General features: G+C 39.9%; 1 protein-coding gene across 1 annotated transcript in view; it reads right to left on the reverse strand.

Annotated features, from left to right (window-relative positions):
- The window catches only part of LOC126354435 (phosphatidylinositol 4,5-bisphosphate 5-phosphatase A-like), a 78,359-nt gene that overhangs the window by 26,836 nt on the left and 29,968 nt on the right, over positions 1-21,555 (reverse strand). Inside the window, exons 5-7 of the mRNA XM_050004121.1 lie at positions 16,910-17,085; positions 10,947-11,177; positions 10,710-10,863 (exon numbers count right to left, since the gene is read on the reverse strand). Of these exons, the coding sequence (XP_049860078.1) occupies positions 10,710-10,863; positions 10,947-11,177; positions 16,910-17,085 (561 nt within the window). The remainder of the gene's footprint in view (positions 1-10,709; positions 10,864-10,946; positions 11,178-16,909; positions 17,086-21,555) is intronic.

Genomic DNA, 21,555 nt, shown 5'->3' on the forward strand with positions numbered 1-21,555 from the left:
ACATCTTAGAAAAACAGGGCCTTGATCGAAAGACATTAAGACTCATCACGGAAACAGTCACGGGCACATAGTCAAAAGTGAAATTCATGGTCAAATTGTCAGAGCCCTTTGGCATAAAGACCGGTGTGCGACAAGGTGATGGATTGTCATCACTGCTGTTCAACCTTGTTCTGGATAAAGTCATCCAAGATTGGGAGAAAGAATTTAAAACCCAGGACCACTGGAAACTCATTCAACTTGTACAACAGAATGAGGACATCAAGGTCAGTTGTTTAGCTTTTGCAGATGACCTAGCAATACTAGCAGCCTGCGGAAATACAGCAATCAAACAGATTGGAGTCCTCAAGGAATGCATTGAGAAAACTGGACTACAAATTTCATTCAAGAAAACTAAGTTCATTTGCACTAAATTCGACATTCAGGAACTGAACACAAAATATGGGCAGATCAAACAAGTTCCACACTTCAAATACCTCAGTGGGATTATAGAACCAACAGTGTTGGACAAGGGAGCACAGAAAGTTTGTTTACAGAAGCTCAAACAAGCATATGGGAGAAAGCATGAAATCTACAATAAGAAATGTATGTTCATTCATAAAAAGATCAAACATTATAATACAGTGATTAAACTTGAAGTGCTGTACATGAGCAAAACCTTCATCATAAATGTAATGTTTGATCTGAAAGGGTCCATATGCATGTAATAATAATAATAATAATAATAATAATAATAATAATAATAAAAGAAGCAGGAGTGAAATCTCTCCTGTACTGCACTAAATCAAAAAGTCTGCACCCCTGCTTAACCAGGTAGCAGACGACTAAAATCCTGGATTTGAGGTTGTACTACTTGTACCACTCCAAGTGACACCAGCACATGCCAAATGCGGATTCCAAATGGCCTTGTTGCTCATGAACAATGGGAGAAAAGGTATTCCAGTGGTGGACATGCAACAGTGTAGTATCCCGATAAATTTGGAGCTGTGAGGCACTTAAATGCCTGATGCACCTTGAGAAGTTGTCATCAAATTTTAAGTGCTGGTTCACCAGCCTCAGCACAGAGACTGGGTATGGGGCCGGTCCTATAAGCACCTGTGGCCAGCCTAATCTCCTCATGGTGGACAGCATCAATGATCTCCAAATAAGAAGGCCCCACCAATCCACATACTGTGCACCCATGGTCTAGCCATGAATACATGAAAGCACTATAGAACTGGAGCAGGTGCGTCCTTTCTGCTCCCCAAGACTTGTGGCTAAGGCATTTCATGATGCTCAGTGCCTTCAGAATACCGGCTTTCAGGTCTCTCAGCTGTGGCAACCACGATAGTTTGGAGTAAAAAATGATGTTGAGGAAACCCACTGAGTTGCTAAAATGTCAGATGGTGTCCTTTGCATGCAAGGCAGATAAATTAAACAAACAAAAAGAATAATTAAAATGAACATACACACACACACACACACACACACACACACACACGTATCTGCAGAAAACTGAAAACCCATCTATGCAGCCCACTCCTCTAAACTCAGAACTATGTTGCAACTCATGGTTCACTGTTGTAACCACGGAGAAGGAACACAAAACAGCAAAATCATCCACAAATAAGCACAATGCCTTACCATAGAAAATATGCTGCTTATGGCTATGATAAAGAGGAGAACACTTAAAACACTGCCCTGAAGGACACCATTCTCCTGATGGAAACAATCTGACAGTGTATCACCAACTCGAGTCCTAAACACCTGCTGAGACAGGAAAGGCCATATGAAGAAGGGTAAATGGCTACGAAAGCCCCACTGACGCAATTGTGCAAGACTATTGTGTCTCCAAGTAGTATTGTATATCTTCTGGTATTTAAGAATAGGTCGATATAGCTATATTTACGTAGGAAAGCCTGCTGAACAGCTGGCTCTATTAGGGTATGGCTGTCGACAGTGGATGGAAATCTCCGGAATCCACACAGAGAGGCTAAGGAGTTGCTTGATATCTAACAACCAGACCTGACAATGGTTAATCATTCGCTCCACGATGTTTCCTACACAGCTCATTCAGGCAATACTCAGATAACTACTGAGTCATGAGAGATCCTTTCATGGTTTGGGGAGAGGTATCAAAATTGCCTCTCTCCACTAGTTGGGGAAGTGACCTGTTTGCCATATAAAATTGAAACAATCGAGAAGGTCTTCCATTGACACTTCTGGCAAGTGTCAAAGCAGCAGTCTCAGATTTGGTTGTAACAAGTTGCAGTGTCATGAGTCTCATACTGGGCTGATTCCAGCTCCCACATGAAGACTGGGAGTTGTAGGACTCAGAATGGTGGGATCTGAAATGCAACTTGCCCTACTCTACAGTCGCATGGTAGCAGCAAAACACCGGATCCTGGCTGGAATTAGCAGTGGCCTTTGTAAAATGCTCTTCCAGTGTCTGAGTGATGTCTCTGGGTATTGTTTGAGGACACTCCTGTTTCAGCACTGCTCTATTGGTAAATGACTGTTTTTACTAGAATTCCTTCTGATGGCTTCCCACACTTTTGTAGAACAAGTGGAATGGTTGATAGACTCCACAAACACTTGCCATGACCTTTACTAGTTGTTCTTAATTATGCATTGAGCCTTTACTCTCACGACTCTAAAGGTAAGGAGGTTGTCTGCTGTAGTGCAGCATTTAAATTGCTGAAGTGATGCACACCTGTCCCAGATGGATTAACAGCACTCATCTGTCCACCGAGGTACAGGTCACCTCCTAAGATGCCCTAAGGACTTTGGGATGAATAAGTCAGCAGCACGATGGATCACTCATGTGATGTGGTTCACTCATTCCTAGGCACTGTCATGATGTTCAGACATAACCAGCTGGCTCAACTGCATCCAGTTGGTCCTACTGACCATCCATTTTGGTCCTGCTGACCATCCATTTTGGTGGCTTCTCATCAGGTAATGATGTGGAGTGGGAAGTGTAACTGGAATGAAAGTTGTCAATGACGTCCCACTAAACAGTAGAGCTAGAGAACAGAAAAAGGGGTCGATGGCTGAGAATGACCCAGTAACAGCACAGAAATGTGTGCTAGTACCTGTGTTGAGGATGTACAGCTTGTGAGACATCATGAGGCTCTCAAAAAGCATGGTGGACATTGAGTCTCTCAGTAGCAAAAATGGTTGTGGGAATTGTTCCACAACACCTATGAGAGCCTGTATCTACCTTCGAGTCTCGCGAAGGTAGATACAGCGAGCAAACAGTGATCTTCCAACACTAACGAATTTCAAAAGCAGCTGCTTGCAAGTCAGCACCCACGGTGAGAGCTGAGGAGTGATGCATGTTATTGACAAACATGGCAATCCCTCCCTTGGCTCTGTCCCCAGGCAGGTTATCCTTCTGATGAAGAATATGGCCTCTTAGCACATGAGTGTCAGTGGCTTTAAAATGTGATTCTTGTGAACACAGACCCAGGGGGTGTTCCTACACTAGCAGTCCAGTTTCTTCACATGTGTCCTGAACCCATTAACATACCACTGTAAAATGTGAGCCATCTATCACAGGAGTTGCAGTTTCACCCTGTTTTCTGCTTGAGAGGAGAGCCCGTAATGGGTGGAGGCTCAGTCTTTGGGTGAAATGACTGCCCCAGTGCAACACCAACACCAAGGTGCATTACCTTTACTGAAGAGTCAAGAGAGATGTCACATAGTAATGACATTGACATCATTGGACTGTTTACTTCCTGACTGTCAGTGGTGAACCCTTGGTCCTTGACGTTTTGCCTGGGGATTCTTCGGAGCCACAACTGTGGCAATGATAGTGGCACTACTGGACAGTGGACCAGAGTGAACCCTTGGAGTAAGAGGTAGCTCCGCAACTTAAGCAACAACAGATTTGGCTGATGTATAGGCTTTGAAGAAACAGCAGCAACATAAGGGCACTGGCAAAACCAGATGCTAGTGCTGACATTAGCAACCTCCATTTGGGTAGCAGCATCAGTCTTCTGAACTGGTTGTTTAAGAACAGATGCAACGGAGGTAGGCAAACTTCAGGACTTCTAGATCTTTTTGGCCTCACCAAACGAGAGAGACTTGTTTTGACCTCTTATCATCCTTTCTTTAAGGAAGACACTACAGTCCCTACACCAGACAGGGTGATCCCATGAGTAGTTCACACATTCTGAAGAAGATGAACAACCAACATCTTCACATTTTTCGGAAGTGTCTGCTCCATTACAACCTACAGTTGTGTGTCTGAAGTGTTGACATGTAAAACAGCACATTGGGGTTAGGAAAATAAGGCTGTACACTGAGGTGGAGGAAACCAGACTTAACGTGATCTGGAAGTTTCGTGCAGCTGAAAGTAAGTACAAAGGAGTCTGTTTTCATGAGATCACCATCCACCAGTTTCATTATGTTCTACGCCTCAACGATGCATTCCTCAGTCCTCTCAGCTTTCAGTTCTTCTCAGAGAATCTCAAGCACATCCCTGCAAGTCACAACACATTTGCTATAGTTCAAGGTGTTGTGCAGTTCACTTTCTATTGCATACACCCTGAGGCACTGAGCTTTCTGGATGTCCTTCACTTCTTGGGAATTGGATGTTTTTACCAACAGGGCCCCGTTTAGCAAGAGCTTGACAGATTTTAAACTTCCAGTGATTCCATCTAAACCTTTTTGGAGGTAAAAAACTGAAACTTTCTTGAACCTCTGATCTTTCTGTTTAATTATAAGGAACACATTCTGGCCACCAGCATATGTTCTGTTACTCAATACTAAAAGAGTATGTGTAATCCTCAAGCCTGTAAGACTGGCTGCATGGGCCCTCTTGTTTGACTGGGTGTTAGTACCTACCAGCAGTTCACCTTTTCCACTGGGAGGAGGATGAGAAGATTTCAAAGGATCCATGATTGTCCCTTGAACATCTACAGAAATAAAAGTCCACCTAGACAGAGCCCTGACTGCCTTGTACAACTAAGGTGCAGCAGGTTCCCCAGAGGTTGCAGCTAATGACCCTTCCTCATCAACTGCCATGCATCCCATCAGCGTATAGCACACCTTGGGATTCAAGGTTTTCTTTTACAGAGGTTTTTACAATCCCTACAAACCGGGCTGTAAAGCCAAGATCCCCACTCCCTGCGCCACACAAAGTTTCCCACCGTGCAGCATGGAGGTTGCTGATGCGTGAGCAGAGCTTACAGTGACAGGGAACTGGTAGCTCAGGGACTCTGGGGTTGCCAAACCCATACTCGGCAAATGAATGCAATTCGAGCAATGGTGAAGATTAACAACGCCAGTGACTCACTGAAAAATAACAAATATAGTAACTTTTGTTTTCGAGAGGGGTGGGGGGTCTGAATGTATGCAGCAAAACTTTTGATACAAGAAACATATGCTGATGTGACATCAAAGTGTGCAGCGCACTGTTCAAAGGTGAATAGCTGAAATGCACACCAATTAGTGAATCTTCCTAAAAATTGTCTTTGCTGTTGACATTTGAAAGAAAAATGGCAGTTCTATGGCATCTGGGATAAAACATTATAAAACAAAGTCTTAAAATGGATTTCTGACACGATTTTTAAGGGCACCCAGAATGTGAAAAATATGAAAAATAAATTAAATTTTACCAAGTTTTCTGATTAACTTGTTTCAAGACATACATCTAACTTAATTCTCAGTATTTAAAAATAAATAAATAAAAAGGGCCTGCACTAATCTTTGTGGGTGTTTCCCGACCCATTTGACAAGGTTTTTGTGTTGGAGAAAGATTTTTTACATGTTTTGAACTTCCCTCTATTTTCTTCAGAGGTAGGGCTAGGACTTTTGCACTGTGTGGATTCTGTGCAGAGGTTGGCAGCTCTGGCAGAAAATATGACAGTTGTACATCAAAGTACAAAGAGGGTGTTGTTTTGAAGTGTGTTGAGTAGGTAGACAGAGTGGGTGCATTCTTGTTTGAAAATCATTTTTTTACCGAAAATGCCACAAGTGAGTAATAGAAAGTGGAAAGACAAATGGAAGAACCATGTTTGGAAGAACATTTTTGCAAATCCAGAGGTTAGGTCTGAAGCAGATAGTGAGGCTCCTTCTTCCCAGTGCAGTGCATCCAAGAGGAAACTGACTACAAATGAAGACAGCTAGAATAAAATGTCTCAGGAAACAGATCAAAACAACGTAAATGAAATATTTGACATAAGTGTGCAGTCAGATATTTTTAAAAATTATATCAGGTGTAAGAATTATAATCAGGGAGGTATTGAGCTTCAAGTCAAGTCACACTTTGGCCATACATGTGAAATAATCCTATTGTGTAATTACAAAGTATCATTTTTTATTCGTCACTCGATGCAAAGAGAACCAGGAAAGTTATTTGAACTTAATCTGAGACTGGTTTATGTCCTTCTCTCTATCGGAAAAGGTGCAACCACAGAAGAAATGATGTGTGGTCTTATGAACTTATGAAAGCCTTCCATAAAATTTAGTACTTCCAACAAAACATTATGTCTGTAGTGGAAGATATTGCGCAAGAAACTATGCAGAAAGCAGTTGAAGAAGCTGTTCATGTCACTAACAGTGTCAACATAATGGACCTTACTGTAGGCTTACATGGTTCCTGGCAAGAGAGAAGGCATCAGTCACTCGGTGTTGTAACAGCCACTAGTGGAGACATTGCGAAGGCAACTGATGATTTAATTTTCTCAAAATATTGCAGATACCCTTGTAGAATTAAAAATAAACATTCTGAAAGCTGTCAAGCTAATTACAGAGGAAGCAGTCGTGGTATGGAAGTTGAACAGGCAAAGAAAATTTTTGAAAAGTCTATCTCATGGTACAATGCAGGATATGTCAATTTCCTAGGTGTTGGCGACTTCAAAAATTTCAAAACAATTGAATTGGCAACAAAATCAAAATAAAAATAAAAAAAGTTGGAATATATTGGTCATGTTCAGAAGAGAATGGGGTCAAGACTGAGGCAGCTCAATTAAAAACAATACGAAGAAAGCAACTTGCTGACAAAAAGCCTAGTGGAAGTAAGAACAGGCTTGCACTTTGCCACACAATTGTTTGGCAGATTTCAGCCAGTGAAAATGTTTTGCTACAAATGTGTGCATGTGTGTCTCTATTTAGGAAGATCAGAGTTATTTGCATTGCCAGCTGGTATAATTTTCACAAGATCTCCATGGAATAGCTCGACAGGAGTACTGACGAGATCAACATGGATTACTTCAGATCAGTGGAACTACCCTGAGAAAAATGGAACAAAAATTTGGATAAGCCAATAATACTCATACTGTAAAACACGCTGATTTAAAAATAAAAAAGTACATCTATTCTTAATGCTTCATAATATACCGAAGTATGTGGTATGTAAAACTAAGAAAACACAGTTTAGACCTAATTGCTTTACAAATTACAATCAAGGACCAGATGGTGTGACTAAACACGATCGGTGCTGATCCTCATATCCTCTGACGAGCAGATTGTCAAGGGGTACAAGAAAATACATTTTTCCTCCTGGACACAGAAATGCTCAATCATTTAAGGACTGATATTCTCGTCAGAGTTATTTTCCCTGGAAAATGTCTCCACTCTGCCTTGATGATTAACTGGGCTTTCTACTTTGCTTGATTGTCCCTTATGGATATAGCTTGGGAGGGTCACATTCTTCTGGAGCTGCTTTACACACTGAGCTGAAACTGTGAGCTTGATCCTACAATACCTCGATTGCAATTGACAAAACAATGAGGTCTGACCTGTGAAAATTTTATTTCAAAAATTTTTATGTGACTTTGTTAATAATAGACTTCAGTATTAAACTGTCGGTTTACCCCCAAAAGACATTTTTATGGTAACTATATATTCTCGTCTGTGGTAAAGACACTGTCTTATAAGAATCAAACTTTGAAGCTCTATGTCTATACCTGACAATAGTTTTTTACATGTTGCAGGCTAATGTGAGCTGGGCTGCAGAATATGCAGTGGCACATTAAGTTATTATCTCAACAAACAATTAACTTGGTCAAAATAGTTTGAGAGAGGTTTATCTGGCTCATCATGTCACTGGTAAACTGCAAAAGTGCATAGAAAATAGAACACAGGACTGCTGGGGATTTGTTCAATCTCCATAGACTATGTGCGAAGACAAAAGTATCAACTACAACCACCATTGATATTCAATATGCAGATGATAATGTCATTTTTGCAAACTCAGAAGATCCACAAGCAACCTAAATGTATTGATGAAGCAAACTTAAGTATTGAACTAAGCCTTAACATCCAGGAGATGCAGATCCTACATCCACTGGCACCTAACTATACCGCCATATACCCAAAAATCACAGTCCAAGGCAAAGTCCTGCAGAATGAAGAACGCTTCCCATACCCTGGCAGCCACCTTTTGGCAAACGTAAATATTGATACTGAAATCCATCACCTCAAATATGGGAGTACGGCTTCTGGTCGTGATTAGCTCTAGGTATATCACCCAACTTTTACACCATCTCTTACATATGGGTGCGAAGCATGGACTACTTACAGACAGCACATATGATATCTGGAAAAGTAACATCAGCACTGCTTGAGAAGGATCTTAAGGGTGAAATGATAAGACTAGTGAACTGAGATCAGAGATATGGAAGAAGAAAACTCTACTAGCATTGAAGCCGTGATCATTAAGCATCAACTCCATTGGATGGGCCACATCGTTTGAACACCTGAATCCCATCTACCAAAACAAATTATGTATGCCAGCCAAAGCATGGTCAAAGACAAATTGGAAAACAGAAATGATACAAAGATAAAAGGACAATATCAAAATATGTCAAACTGAAACTGGTAACTGGGCTAATTGTAAAGTTTGGGAAGGAAATCAGCATTTTGAGCAACTGAGGCAGAAAACAGAATCTGAAAAGCGCAATGCTAGGAAAAAACGGGAGCTCCTGACAATAAGTAACACTATGCAGCCAGTCTCCACAACAACAACTGTGTGTCAACGATGTGGAAAAATCTTAGCTCCATCAGGCCTCTACAGTCACTTAAAATCCCACAGAAAATGAGTATCGAAGAAGACATTCATACTTGTCAGCAAGTGATAGCTCATAATCATCATCTGCCTTAAGGTAGACATTCTGCAATATAACTATAACTTCAGATTTTAGAAAGGAATTCTGACAACACACAAAATTTTAAACCACAAGCATCAAAACTTTTGCTGTAATCCATGCAACTGAGTTTCTGTGGTTCCAAGCCCACATAAATCCAAGTAACATATAAATCACCGCATTTACACAGGGAGTGGCATAAAAGAAGAAAGACATCTCCCAGTGCTACATTGGATCACATGGCACCGACTCAGATGAAGGTGCCAACAAGTGTGCCACTTGCATGTTGTTCTCGGCCAGTGCTCAGACCCTGTGATCTAGCTGTTATATATATGATGACCACTGTGACAGACTTGGACTTCCCAAGGTTCCTGTACCAGTTGGACTTGGTCTCAAGTATTGTTTTGTGTAACCAGTACACAGTGCTTAATAAATGAACCATGTACCAGAACTCAACAATTTCTCTCGTCAAAAGGTAAAATAAAGAGTAGAATTCCAATCATATTTAGAGATGCTTTCTCATCACATAACACGTTCAACAAATTTGTGTGTCTTATTGCTCACATTCAACATGTTCAAGGTGCAGATGCTTGCTTGTGGTCAATTTTTCAGACCGATTGTTCCTGGTCATGCCAGTACAAAATAAAGAATTAAATATTTACATGAACTGATCATGCATGTTTACACATCTTATCCTTTCACGTGATTATGTATGAATTGCCAGTGGGAGTGGACTGGATTTCCAGGGCTAAGGATGGATTATCATCAGTTTTGTAATGATCTGGCTCATGTGAGTAAGGATTATGAGCAAAGGAGGTATGTGCAAGTGGGCTAAGGAGGGCTACGACATAAAGGTTAGGTGGCTGAAAGAAATTTATTTAGAAAAGCCTTGAAGGATTTATGTTAATACTGATTTCTTTCCATGGCCTAACAAAGTCATACTCTTCTAGAACACTTTGTAAATAGATTACAGTGTAAGAGTAATACGTAACACAGAGATCAGCTTTTCCTTTGAAAGGGTGTCACTTGCGTAATTGAGACACTAGTCCAAGAGATTTGCTTCGATCCAAATTAACCTGAGCACATCAAAGCTTGTTGCACTCAAGATTTTTGCCCATCCACATTAATGTGCATGTGCCTTTCACAATTTTTGGCAGCATCCTGAATCCCATCAACCTTTTTCACTATGGAAACACATCCGCCTTTATATGCTGGCTCACTGTTTGCCCACACAGCTTTCCTTCTAATCTATCTGATTTGATTTGTCTTTCTAAACTTCTAACAGTATTTCATCACACAATTTTGTCAAATGTTTTATGAATGCATCAAATGCAATTTCTGTAGCACTGGTCAACAAAGGGAGAACAAAATATCATTGTTCATTACAGAATACAGAGCTACAAGAATGTGGCATTCAGTAAAATATCTGCAACTAACAGTTAAAGGCTTTGAAAGCTCACAGCATTCGTTCAATTAAGTGACTAGTTCGTCTATTACATAAATGAAATCATCTTTTCAGTTTTCCAAACAGCATTGCCAACAGAACTAAATTCAAAACTAATAGACATCTTCAAGAAAATGACATCTGCAACATATTTTTATGAACAACACAACTGCCAAACATCTTTTATTACTTACCTTTACTACAAAATCTGCCATAACAGGCTTGTGATCACTCTGAGTATATTGTGGAAAGCTGTTGTATGAGAGCTGTTCCACTTCAAGTGTCATGTTTTCATAAGCATTTTCATTCACATTATACAAAATTCTGTCTGTCCAAGATGGCCGTCTCCTGTAATTCAAACACAACAGAAGTTATGGGAAATCTAAATTATATAGTTCTATTTTCCATGAGAGAATAAATGGTATACCCACTTCAAATCATAGTCTGAAGAGTAAAACTGGAATTTGTATGTGGGAGGGAATGTTGGCAATGCTTCTGTCAACTCACTGAAAGCATCCCCACTGTTCATTACTTGAAGGAGTTGATCTTTCTGTAAAAGGGTTTTGAGATCACCTTTCCTCACAAGTGAGTCAATTTTCTCTGCTGTCAAAGCTGGATTTTCTTCTAAGCGAAAATTCAAGTCACCGATCCAAAATACATAACTGTAACAAAAAACACATTTTTTAAATTGCATCAAAAGTGGTAAAAATGGTTTTAATATAAAACTATATTTCTTTTTATGGATAGTAAGCATTTGTTTAACTGTTCACCAGAAAATTTCACATTAATTCAAACTTAGTGATTTTGTAATTGTAAAAGAAAAACTCCATTGAGAAATTCATCACGTTCATAGCAAGACGTGGATTGGCTAGTACTCATTTTTCAGGAGGCACCACTATAAGACAACCAGCAAACACACACAAAAGTAAACAACAAAAGTATTTCTAAAGGCGCGTTTACACTGAGCTCAGAACATGTTTATGTTCAGAACATCGTGTGCAACCCGTTCCTCAACATGTTGGCAATATTGTTCGCTGTTCACATTCCCGTTTACACTAGCAACCAACATTTCTACGTATTCGCATAGTCTGCTGCAGTGAACTGATAGGTTACTTTGTGTATTTACTTCAAGAGATAAGCTACGTCAAATGAAGAGGAAGAATTAATGACATTTGGTGCTGCATTAATAATACTTAACAAAATGAACAGGTGAAGAAAACAACGTAGTCGTCGTCAGTGGACCAAAACATACTATAGAAGAAGTGGCGGGAATGACACGCTACGTGAGCTGAATTTGGGAGACGGTTCTGGTTTTCGTAACTTCACTAGGATGTCGCCATCAGATTTTAAAATGTTGGTGAATATTATAGGACCAGTTGTTTCAAAGAAAGAATCCCTGTGAACCAAAGACTTGCTGTTACTCTGTTTTCTGGCATAAGGAGACTCCTATCAAAGCCTTGCATATGTATTCCACATTTCAAAGCCAGCCATACCTCAAATAGTTCCAGAAGTTTGTGAAGCTTTGGTTGAAGGATCATGTAAAGGTAACTAAGCTATGTTAACAGCACTGAAACACATACTGCAGCAAGAAAAGTGACAACTCGAAGTTTATGTCACTGAAAAATATGGATACAATTACAGTATTACTTTTGCATATAATATAACAGAAGATACTGCCTTTAAATACTTACTTGAAATGTAAAAGAAGCTTGTACACTTCACTGTAAGTTTTGTATAATTCTTTAAAATTATTTTCTCAAATATTGCAATTTTGAGTTGTGTCACTATTCTTGCCAGGTGTGACGTATTTAACTGATTAGATATTTATTTTTTTATTTGCATTTACATATTTGCATCATTCCATGAAGATAATTTATTCACAATCCAAACCAGATATGCTCCCAATGAATGTGGCAGGGGAATCTGCAATTGAAGTTGATGCTAATGATCCTGCTGTGTCTATGTTTATTACTGTATGCTGCTGCTTCCTCAGAGCATTCAGGTCTTCCTCGTACAGCACATCACTTATTCATTTTGTAGCCACCGCCCTTTCATAGGGTGGAAGCTCTTTCAACTTAGTGACAGCAAATTTTCCGAAATCTGTTGCTGAGTCCTGTTGTCGGCACTGATGTTGCTTCTGCATAATATTATGCAACATTTCTGCTGCATGAAGTATGGGGTCCCCCCCCCCCTTCTTTTCCCGTTTTTGTGGAGGTGGTGTGCTGTCATCTTCACCTTTCTCTGCAGGTTTCTCTGTTTCAGCTGCTACATGTTGAGGTAGCTCTTGCAAAACCTGAAGCCAAATTTACTTGTTTCAGATGCCAGCTACTGAAGATGAATGGTGTTCACAAGAAAGTGTGTTTCGCCAGGCACTCCACTTCCCTCATTGCGTGGAAGCAATTAACGGGAAGCACATTGTTCTATAGTGCCCTGTTGCTAATGGGAGCAAGTTTTATAACTATAAAGGATCGTTTAGCGTTGTGTTGCTTGCTGTAGTTGACGCCAACTACAACTTTCTATATGCTGACGTTGGCTGCCAAGGGAGGATTTCTGATGGAGGTGTTTTCAAGAATGCCTCATAAGTGAGGTAATTCACAAAAACAAACTGAATTTGCCACGTCACAAGTGTTTATCTGGATGGACAAAACCACTACCATATGTATTCACGACAGATGATGCTTTTCCATTACAGGAAAACATCACGAAGCCGTATCCAGGTGGGCACAACAGAGGCTCGAAAGAGAGAGTCTGTAACTATAGATTGTCAAGGGCAAAGATGAGAGTGGAAAACAGATTTGGTACTATGGCTTCAGTGTTTCGTGTCTTTGGCAAACTGATGCTATTACGACGACAGAAGACACAAACCATAACAATGACAGAAAGTGTGTCTGCACAATTTTTTAAGAAGAAATTCAGAGTCAAGATGTTAATACAGCCCACCTAGAAGCTGCAATTCTAATTTCCACAAACAGGTGAAGTCCTTCCAGAGGCATGGAGACGAGATGTTAATGCATCCTCTATTACTGCACTCCCAAATATACCATGGAGAACTTCAGACATTCAAGGAAATTCGCGACGAATTTGCCAACTACTTTGTGAGCTTGAAAGGAGCTGTTCCATGGCAAAATAATTACAGTTAAAATTGTTGTACAAGAGAATAAAATTAATCATATGCAAGTATAACTTTGTTTATCTGTTCAATTGTGTCCCGGGTCTCCTTTGGTTCCTGAATATCATCCAGGAAACAGATATTTAAATCCAAACCACTTTGTTTTGTAGAGGGTGTCAGTACCACATCCAAATTTTTTACTTTCGTCTATTTTTCTTTTCTCTCGTTGGTACTGAGTCAAGATAGTTTTTGTGATTCTTGAGTTTTTCCCTGCGTATTTGATAATCAAAATATACACGGGTGTACTGCCAGTCTATAGTGTCCAACGGACACAATATTTCGGCGATCAAACATGTCACCATCATCAGATAGATTTTAATTTTTCTGTCCACATCACTGCTGCTGGTGCCAAACACCGCAGCAACTTTTTGTAACGAATAATGTTTGCATTTAGTATTTTTGTAACCTGCACAACTTACACTCCACAGGACCTTCTCTGCCTCGGAGCGATATCAACTGGAAAATTTTGTCTCGTGACCACTCCATTTCAAATAAAAATGAAGAGACATAAAATAACGCACCACTACACTCCAGCAAAACAAACACCAAAACATTCACTCAGAGCAAACGAACCCTTGCGCTGCATAGCGGAATTTAGTGGTAGAAGGCCACAAGCAATGTTTCTTGGATCTCTACCGACACACCCATGAAACACTGATTTTGTGTTGCTAACATGTTGCGAACATCAGTAGTTCATTACTAGCCACGAACAATGTTGTGAACTCAGTGTAAACGCACCTTAACATTCAGACCCACAGGCTTCAGAGTAGGAAAGAAGAAATAGTTTGAGAAGATTATGAGGGGTGAGAGTCAGTCACTTTGAATCAAAGTTAGGAGGGTCTCGAAAGGGGAGGGTGGCAAAGATGATTGAAAAATACTCCGAGTATGTGGTCATGACGGTACATAAAAAAAGCACTGTGCCAAGTGTCCCCTATACTAGCTGAATGTAGAACTCTTGTCTTGGAGCATTGAACTTCAGCACACCTGTCAGATCTGGATAATATTGCAGTACTTCATTACAAACACCCACATGACCCAAATAATTCCTTCTTTCACCTAAGATACAAATTTTACAATATCTCATAATTTCACTTTATATGAGAAAAAGTACCATCACAGCTGTATCTTGAGAATGTCTTTATTCTCTCTCATGGCTAGTTTCGGAGGCATGTTACCACCATCCTCAGGCTCCACCACTACCAAAGTAGTATGTAATTTCCTTGGTGCATTTACTGTGGGATCCTTGTTACTAGCACATGTGGGCTAGCTTATCATCAGGAGTCTATACTCGATACTGTGTTGTCTCCAATCAACGGAGTGTCAAGTATAGACACCTGATGAAAGCTAGCCCGAGTGTGATAGTAACAAAGATCCCAGAGTAAATGTGCCAATGAAATCAAATACTCTTTTGGCAGTGGTGGGGCCTGAGGACGGCAGTAATGTGCTGCTGAAACTAGTCATGTTGTAGGACAAAGACTTTCTCTAGATACTGCTGTGGTCGAACTTTTTCTCAAATATATCATCAACTGAAATCCCTCATCCATGCAAAAGTATGGACATCCATAAATCATAGTTTTGTTCCTGTGAAAAGCAACAGAAAATTTAGTGCTCCCAAAGTATTTTGTGAGGTTTCTACCTCTATTGGGTCTATTCAGCAAGAAACTGACAAATATTTCCAACATTATTAATGAAATCCATTGTCTTTGATCTTGTCAAAACAAATCACATTAAAGTGCACATATTATTCCTGAAACTACTGTCCTATGGAGGGAAATCCACAGTCACTTTCTCAGTGGGTGACAATATAAATACCATCTTGCAATGTGCCACTTCATATGGCAAGTATGTGGAATGTATTTCACTTTAAATTGAGAAGTAAGTGTCCTTGCACATTTTAATATCAGGCTGTACTTGGTGAGTACCTGTTCAGGTAATTTGTAATTTTTATTATCAGTAGTAACATGCCTAAGCAAACAATGTGGCACATTTTGTATTAATTATATAAATAAAGTTTAGATAACATAGTGCTTCATTAATTGATTTCAATTTCATCCTCATGGTGTTATTTTGCACAACAGAATGTATGAGTAACACATGCAAAATAAAGCAGAACAAAGTTTCTGATCAGTTTGTCAGTACCTAGCTCACACTAGTTTTGAAATGAGGCAGCAGAATTAATGTTGAAATGGTTCATTTTGTTGTTTTCTACAAATCTGGAACATCTGATGTAGTAAGCACATGTAGATGCAGAATTAGAAACTATCAAACAATGGAAAATCCAGAATGAAATGTAACACTATTATGAAAAGGAAAGTTGCTACTCACCACATAGCAAGACTATAAAACACACACACACACACACACACACACACACACACACACACACACACACACACACACACCTGCAGTCTCAGGCAACTAGAATTAAAGTATTTCCTTTTGTATTCTACTGACACTTCATGAGCACCATGTAGTTACTAAGCAGAAGTATCTTCAGCTGGCATGCTGAGGTAGCTGCAATTTGACGAACAGGTTAGGTACAGATCAATGACAGTGCCACATTCAAATCAAAGGTGCTGCCCCGTTATATGTCATTTGTTATCATTTGGAATCACTGTGGCTATAAACACATTGATCAATGATATTTTGTGGGATGAAACAGAGAAATATACATCCATCTTCTAGTTTTTAAACTGAAATTAGTCTTATTTTCCAAACTTCAAGGCTCCTTCCTGGATGTTGATCTCTACTACACTGACGCTACTGTGTTGAACAGCTCCTTCACTACGGTCTAGGTATTAATGTTAAATGAATCTGCCCCCCATCTCCAAACTACATCAATAGTTTCATAAATAAATTTACGGGGAAGTATCTTTTGTTCCCAACTACAGTTCAAGTTACGTCATTAATTTCCGATAAGTAAGGATATAACATAGAAGCAACTTATGTAAATTATGTCTCTATCAATATTCGTAACACAATTTATTGGCTCCCAAATTAACCATGTTCATAATTCATATTTTAGGTGAAACTAGCGATTTAACATTTACCTCTTCACTTATTTTGCATCCTGTGCTTAACAACTGGTTTTAATTGACTTTAATTCTGATTTTATGCAAACAGAAGATTATGAAAGTTTTATTGTAAAGAAGTTTGTGATTCTAATTAACTGATTGTGTGTATTTTCTGCAACTAACAAATACATATATAAATATGAATACTTACTCATGATAAAGTATGTGACTTGTCTCTCTCTTTTTGAAGACCTGTTTCCTAATTATTGTGTTATAGTCAGCAACCCTTTCTTGTAGGTAGGGGTCATGCGGAGTTAAATGACAGTTCACTATACACAAGGAACAGCCATATATATTTAATCTGATGCTAACAGCTCCTTTGTTGCCCTAAAAATAAACCACATTCAGGTAGTGGTATCTACATTAGCAATTGAGGTACACTGCAAAATAAAAAACTACAATTAAATTATATTACATATACTGTCGTTTCACACAATCGGTGAGGAGTTCCTAATGAGCATGAAATATGTTAAACAAACTAACAAACATGTTTAATACAAGAACTGATAGACTCCAATTTAATGCGGAACCACAGACCATATATGAAGCAGGCTTCATGGCTACTAAACTAGTAAAAATAAAAATAACTTATTTTTCATTTACAAATTAATGCTGCAGTTGCCAAACATGTTAACATATATGTTTTGTAGAATAATTATTAAACTAGTATGGCCAGGAATTTCCAAATGAAACAAGTATGTAACATTTAATTATACTGGTCATATAGCAGTGCTTCAGAGCAAATTAAGTGTTATAAAGCACTCACTATGTGCGAGGAGAGAGAGAGAGAGAAGCAGTATGTAGAAGAGCTAATTCTTCGAATAGGCTGCAGTATTACTGACCTATTTTTGTGCCTCTTAAGTCTCAAGTATCAACCATGATCTACAGGTAGTGTCTAATTCATCATCATCATCATCATCATCATCATCATCATCATCATCATGGACAGTTTCCAGCATCTGTTTGGAACATAAGCCTCTCCATCGTCTTCTGTCTTGCCACCATCTCTCCATCTTCACCTTGGTCTAGTCTTCTCCTTTCTTCTAGATGCTTTCCTCCACTCCCTTCAGCTATCTGTCTCTGTCTTCCTCTTGGCCTCTTTCCTTCCAGTTTCATCTCTTGTATCCTCCTGGGTATCCTCTTCTCCTCCATTCGTTTATGTCCATAGCATCTCAGCCTCGATTTCTCTATCTCCTCCAGTAATGGTTCCAACTTCGTTAACTATCTGATCCTCCTATTTGTTAACCTGTCTATCTTTGTCACTCCAATACTGTTCCTCAAGAATTTCATCTCACTAGCTTGTACTTTGCTTTTCTCTCTTCCTTTCACGGCCCAGATCTCAGATGCATGGGTCAGGACTGGGATACAGTATTACCGGTATATAACCTTTTTACTCATTTGGGGCACATCCTTGCTCCGTATCAGGCTTTTGACGCTCGTCCCAAATGCTTCTGCTTTTCTCCCCCACTCAGTTATTTCTCTGTCATTTTTTCCATCTTCCTGTATCAGGCTTCCTAGGTACTTTAAACTCTCCACTCTCCTCAATTGTTCCCCACCTATCATTATTGCAGTTGTACCTCTCTCCTTTGTTCTCGTTGTAATGATCATCTCACTCTTACTTATATTAAATTTCATGCCATATTCCTGTACTGTTTATTCCCAAACATCCAACTGCTCTTTTACTTCTTCCTCCTTATCCCCCAAATCATCAGCTGTCTTACAGCAAAAATTAGATCCACCGTGTTCTGAAGCCACATTGCTCTTATCTGCCCCCCCCCCCCCCTTCCTCCTCCTAATTTTTCCTGAATTCTTGCTTCCAAATTTCTTTCAAAAATCTTTGCACAATGACTCATCAATGTTTTGCCCCCCCCCCCCCCCCCCCCGATTGTTATTGCACTCTCTTCTATTTCTCTTATTAAAGATCAGGGCAATTACTCCCTTCTTTCAGTCTTCTGGAATCATCATCTGTCTCCACATAATTTTCATTACTCATTATAGCACCTCTCCTGCTGTTCTCACCATTTCTAAACTTAGCTCATCCAACCCTGGTGACTTCCCTCCCTTCATCTTGCCCAATGCCTCTCCCACTTTTCCCCATGTAAGGTCTTTTTCTATTTGCTGTTCGTCCTCTCTTTTTTTCTCCTCAGCTTGTTTCTCCTCATCCAGGTCTCCGTTCACGCTCAGGAGTTCTTCAAAATGCTCCTTCCACATGTTCTGGAGTTCCTCCCTATTCTCTTCATCTTAGCCACTTTTGTTCACCGGTTGAACAAAATCTGTAGTACTATTCTTCCTCTTTCTTTTAATCATCTCACGTAACACCTTTCTTCAACCTTCACTATCCTCCTGTCCTCTTCTGGAACTATACCCTATAGACCCTATTCTTCTTCTGTACTATATCCTTTGTTTCATCATTCCACTAGGGTGTTTCTTTCCATCTCTTTTTGTTGCTTACCCTCTCACATATTGCTTCTGCCACACTTACTAATGTTCCCTTGAATCTACCCCATTCCTCATTGATTACTAATCAAAACGTCCTTGGTCCCGTGTCTGAAACTTGCCAATGCTTAAACTTTAATTAATAATTAGCATTGGTGGCCAAATACTTCCAGCATAAGAAGACACCCTCATTCTGCCAATGGCCTTGTCAGAGGACAAACAAGTGGAGGGAGGTTTAGGGCACACTCTTGTCCTCGGGGTGGGAAACTGACCCAAAAGGCAGAAGAATCAGCAATGATCAACGACATGAGGATGCAGAAGGCAATAAGAACCATTGCACTAAAGACACACAACATTTATGCACAGGACATGTGGCCTGTAATTGAAAAAGTGTCATGAACATCTCTCAATTGGCAAAAGTTTCTGGAATAGTCCTCATTCCTATCTCTGACAGGGGATGCCAAGGGGAAGGTGGTGACGAGAAAATGATTGAATAACCAGCAGAAGAATAATGTTCTATGAGTTGGGCCACGGAATTCCAGAAGCTTGAACATGGTAGGGAAGCTAGAAAATTTGAAAATGGAAAGGCTCAGTCTAGATATAGTTGAGGTCAGTGAGGTGAAATGGAAAGAAGACAAGGATTTATGGTCAGATGAGTAGAGGGTAATATCAACGGCAGGAGAAAATGGTATAACTGGAGTAGGATTCGTGATGAATAGGAAGGTAGTGCGGAGAATGTGTTACTGTGAACAGTTCAGTGATAGGGTTATTCTTATCAGAATAGACAGGAAACCAACACCAACAATGATAGTATACGTATATATGCCGACATTGCAAGCTGAAGATGATGAGATAGAGAAAATATATGAGGTATTGAAAGGGTCATACAATACACAAAGGGAGATGAAAATCTAATAGTCATAGGGTATTGGAATGCAGTTGTAGGGGAAGGAGTAGACGAAAAGACTACAGAAGAATATGGACGTGAGGCAAGGAATGAGAGAGGAGAAAGACTGAGTTCTGTAATAATTTTCAACTAGTAATAGTGAATGCTCCATTCAAGAATCACGAGATGAGGTAGTATACTTGGAAAAGGCTGGGTGATATGGAAAGATTCCAGTTTGCTTACATCATGGTCACCAGAGGTTCCAAAATCAGATAATGGATTGTAAGGCACACTCAGGAATGTAGAAGTGATGAAGAATAGGCTGAAGTTTTAAGACATTAGTCAGGAAAAATCAATATGCAAGAAGTAGGATACCGAAGTACAGGGTATACACAAAGTCCAGGAACATTTTCAATTATTTATTGCTTAAGAACCAAACATTGTGCAGATATCATATATATGTCATTTTGAAGAGAACCCCTGAGAGATTTCCCCCCCCCCCCCCCCCCCCCCCATGTATACTGACACAGCGCAGTTTGGAAATCTGCCAATAGTCTGCGCTAGTCCCTCGTACGCGCTCCACATTCACTTCACTCACATTGGGACGTCCGCTTCTCTTTGCCAGGCTCAAGCAACCTGTTGTAACGAATTTGTTGTGCTAGAGGTAAATGGCCTTCCTTGTTGGTGGCTTCTTACCATAATTGATTCTAAACATCCATTGAACAGCTGTAGCACACTTGTTTTTGCCGAACTCCAACACACAGAAAGCTGGCTCCGCACTTGAACTCGCCAAGTTTGTGACTAGTGCGAACTATTGGCATCAGGGTTTCTCTTCAAAATAACATATGAATGATATCTGTATAATGTTTGGTTCTTGTACAAGAAATAACTGTAAGTGTTCCCGAACTTCATGTACACCTTGTATAAAGGAATCACAAGGTATGCTTAAAGATCTCTAAGGCTTTAGATACAGCAATAAGGAATAGCTCAGTAGGCAGTACAATTGAAGAAGAATGGATGTTGGTTGGTTGGTTGGGTGGGTGGAGAAGGGACCAAACTACACGGTCATCAGTCCCTCCAACCTTAGATTAACTAAACCGATAAAATCTCACATTAAAAGAGGGAACCACAACATCCATAAAATGATAAACTATTGACAGGGGAGGAAGGAAAAGAATCGGAGAGGTGAGGGAAAGAAAGTGACTAATGACAGGGGTGTGAAGGAGGAAGCACAGGAGACAAGAGAGATGCTCAAGACATAACAGACCCCATAGGGAAAGGAGTGGGAAGGCAGAGGGCTGGGGTGAACCACCAAGCCCAGTTGAAGCCAATCCAGTTGGGGCGAAGGGGGGAGCAAGAGGGCCTGCTATCCCCTCCACTCACCGATAAGATGGAAGGTTCCTCCCTTAAATAAATTGATAAAAACCCCCATCACAAATAAAACGTAAAATGAGATCCGTCATTGAGGCATTGTC

The sequence above is a fragment of the Schistocerca gregaria genome, chromosome 1 (genome assembly GCF_023897955.1).
Source record: "Schistocerca gregaria isolate iqSchGreg1 chromosome 1, iqSchGreg1.2, whole genome shotgun sequence".
Taxonomy (NCBI): domain Eukaryota; kingdom Metazoa; phylum Arthropoda; class Insecta; order Orthoptera; family Acrididae; genus Schistocerca; species Schistocerca gregaria.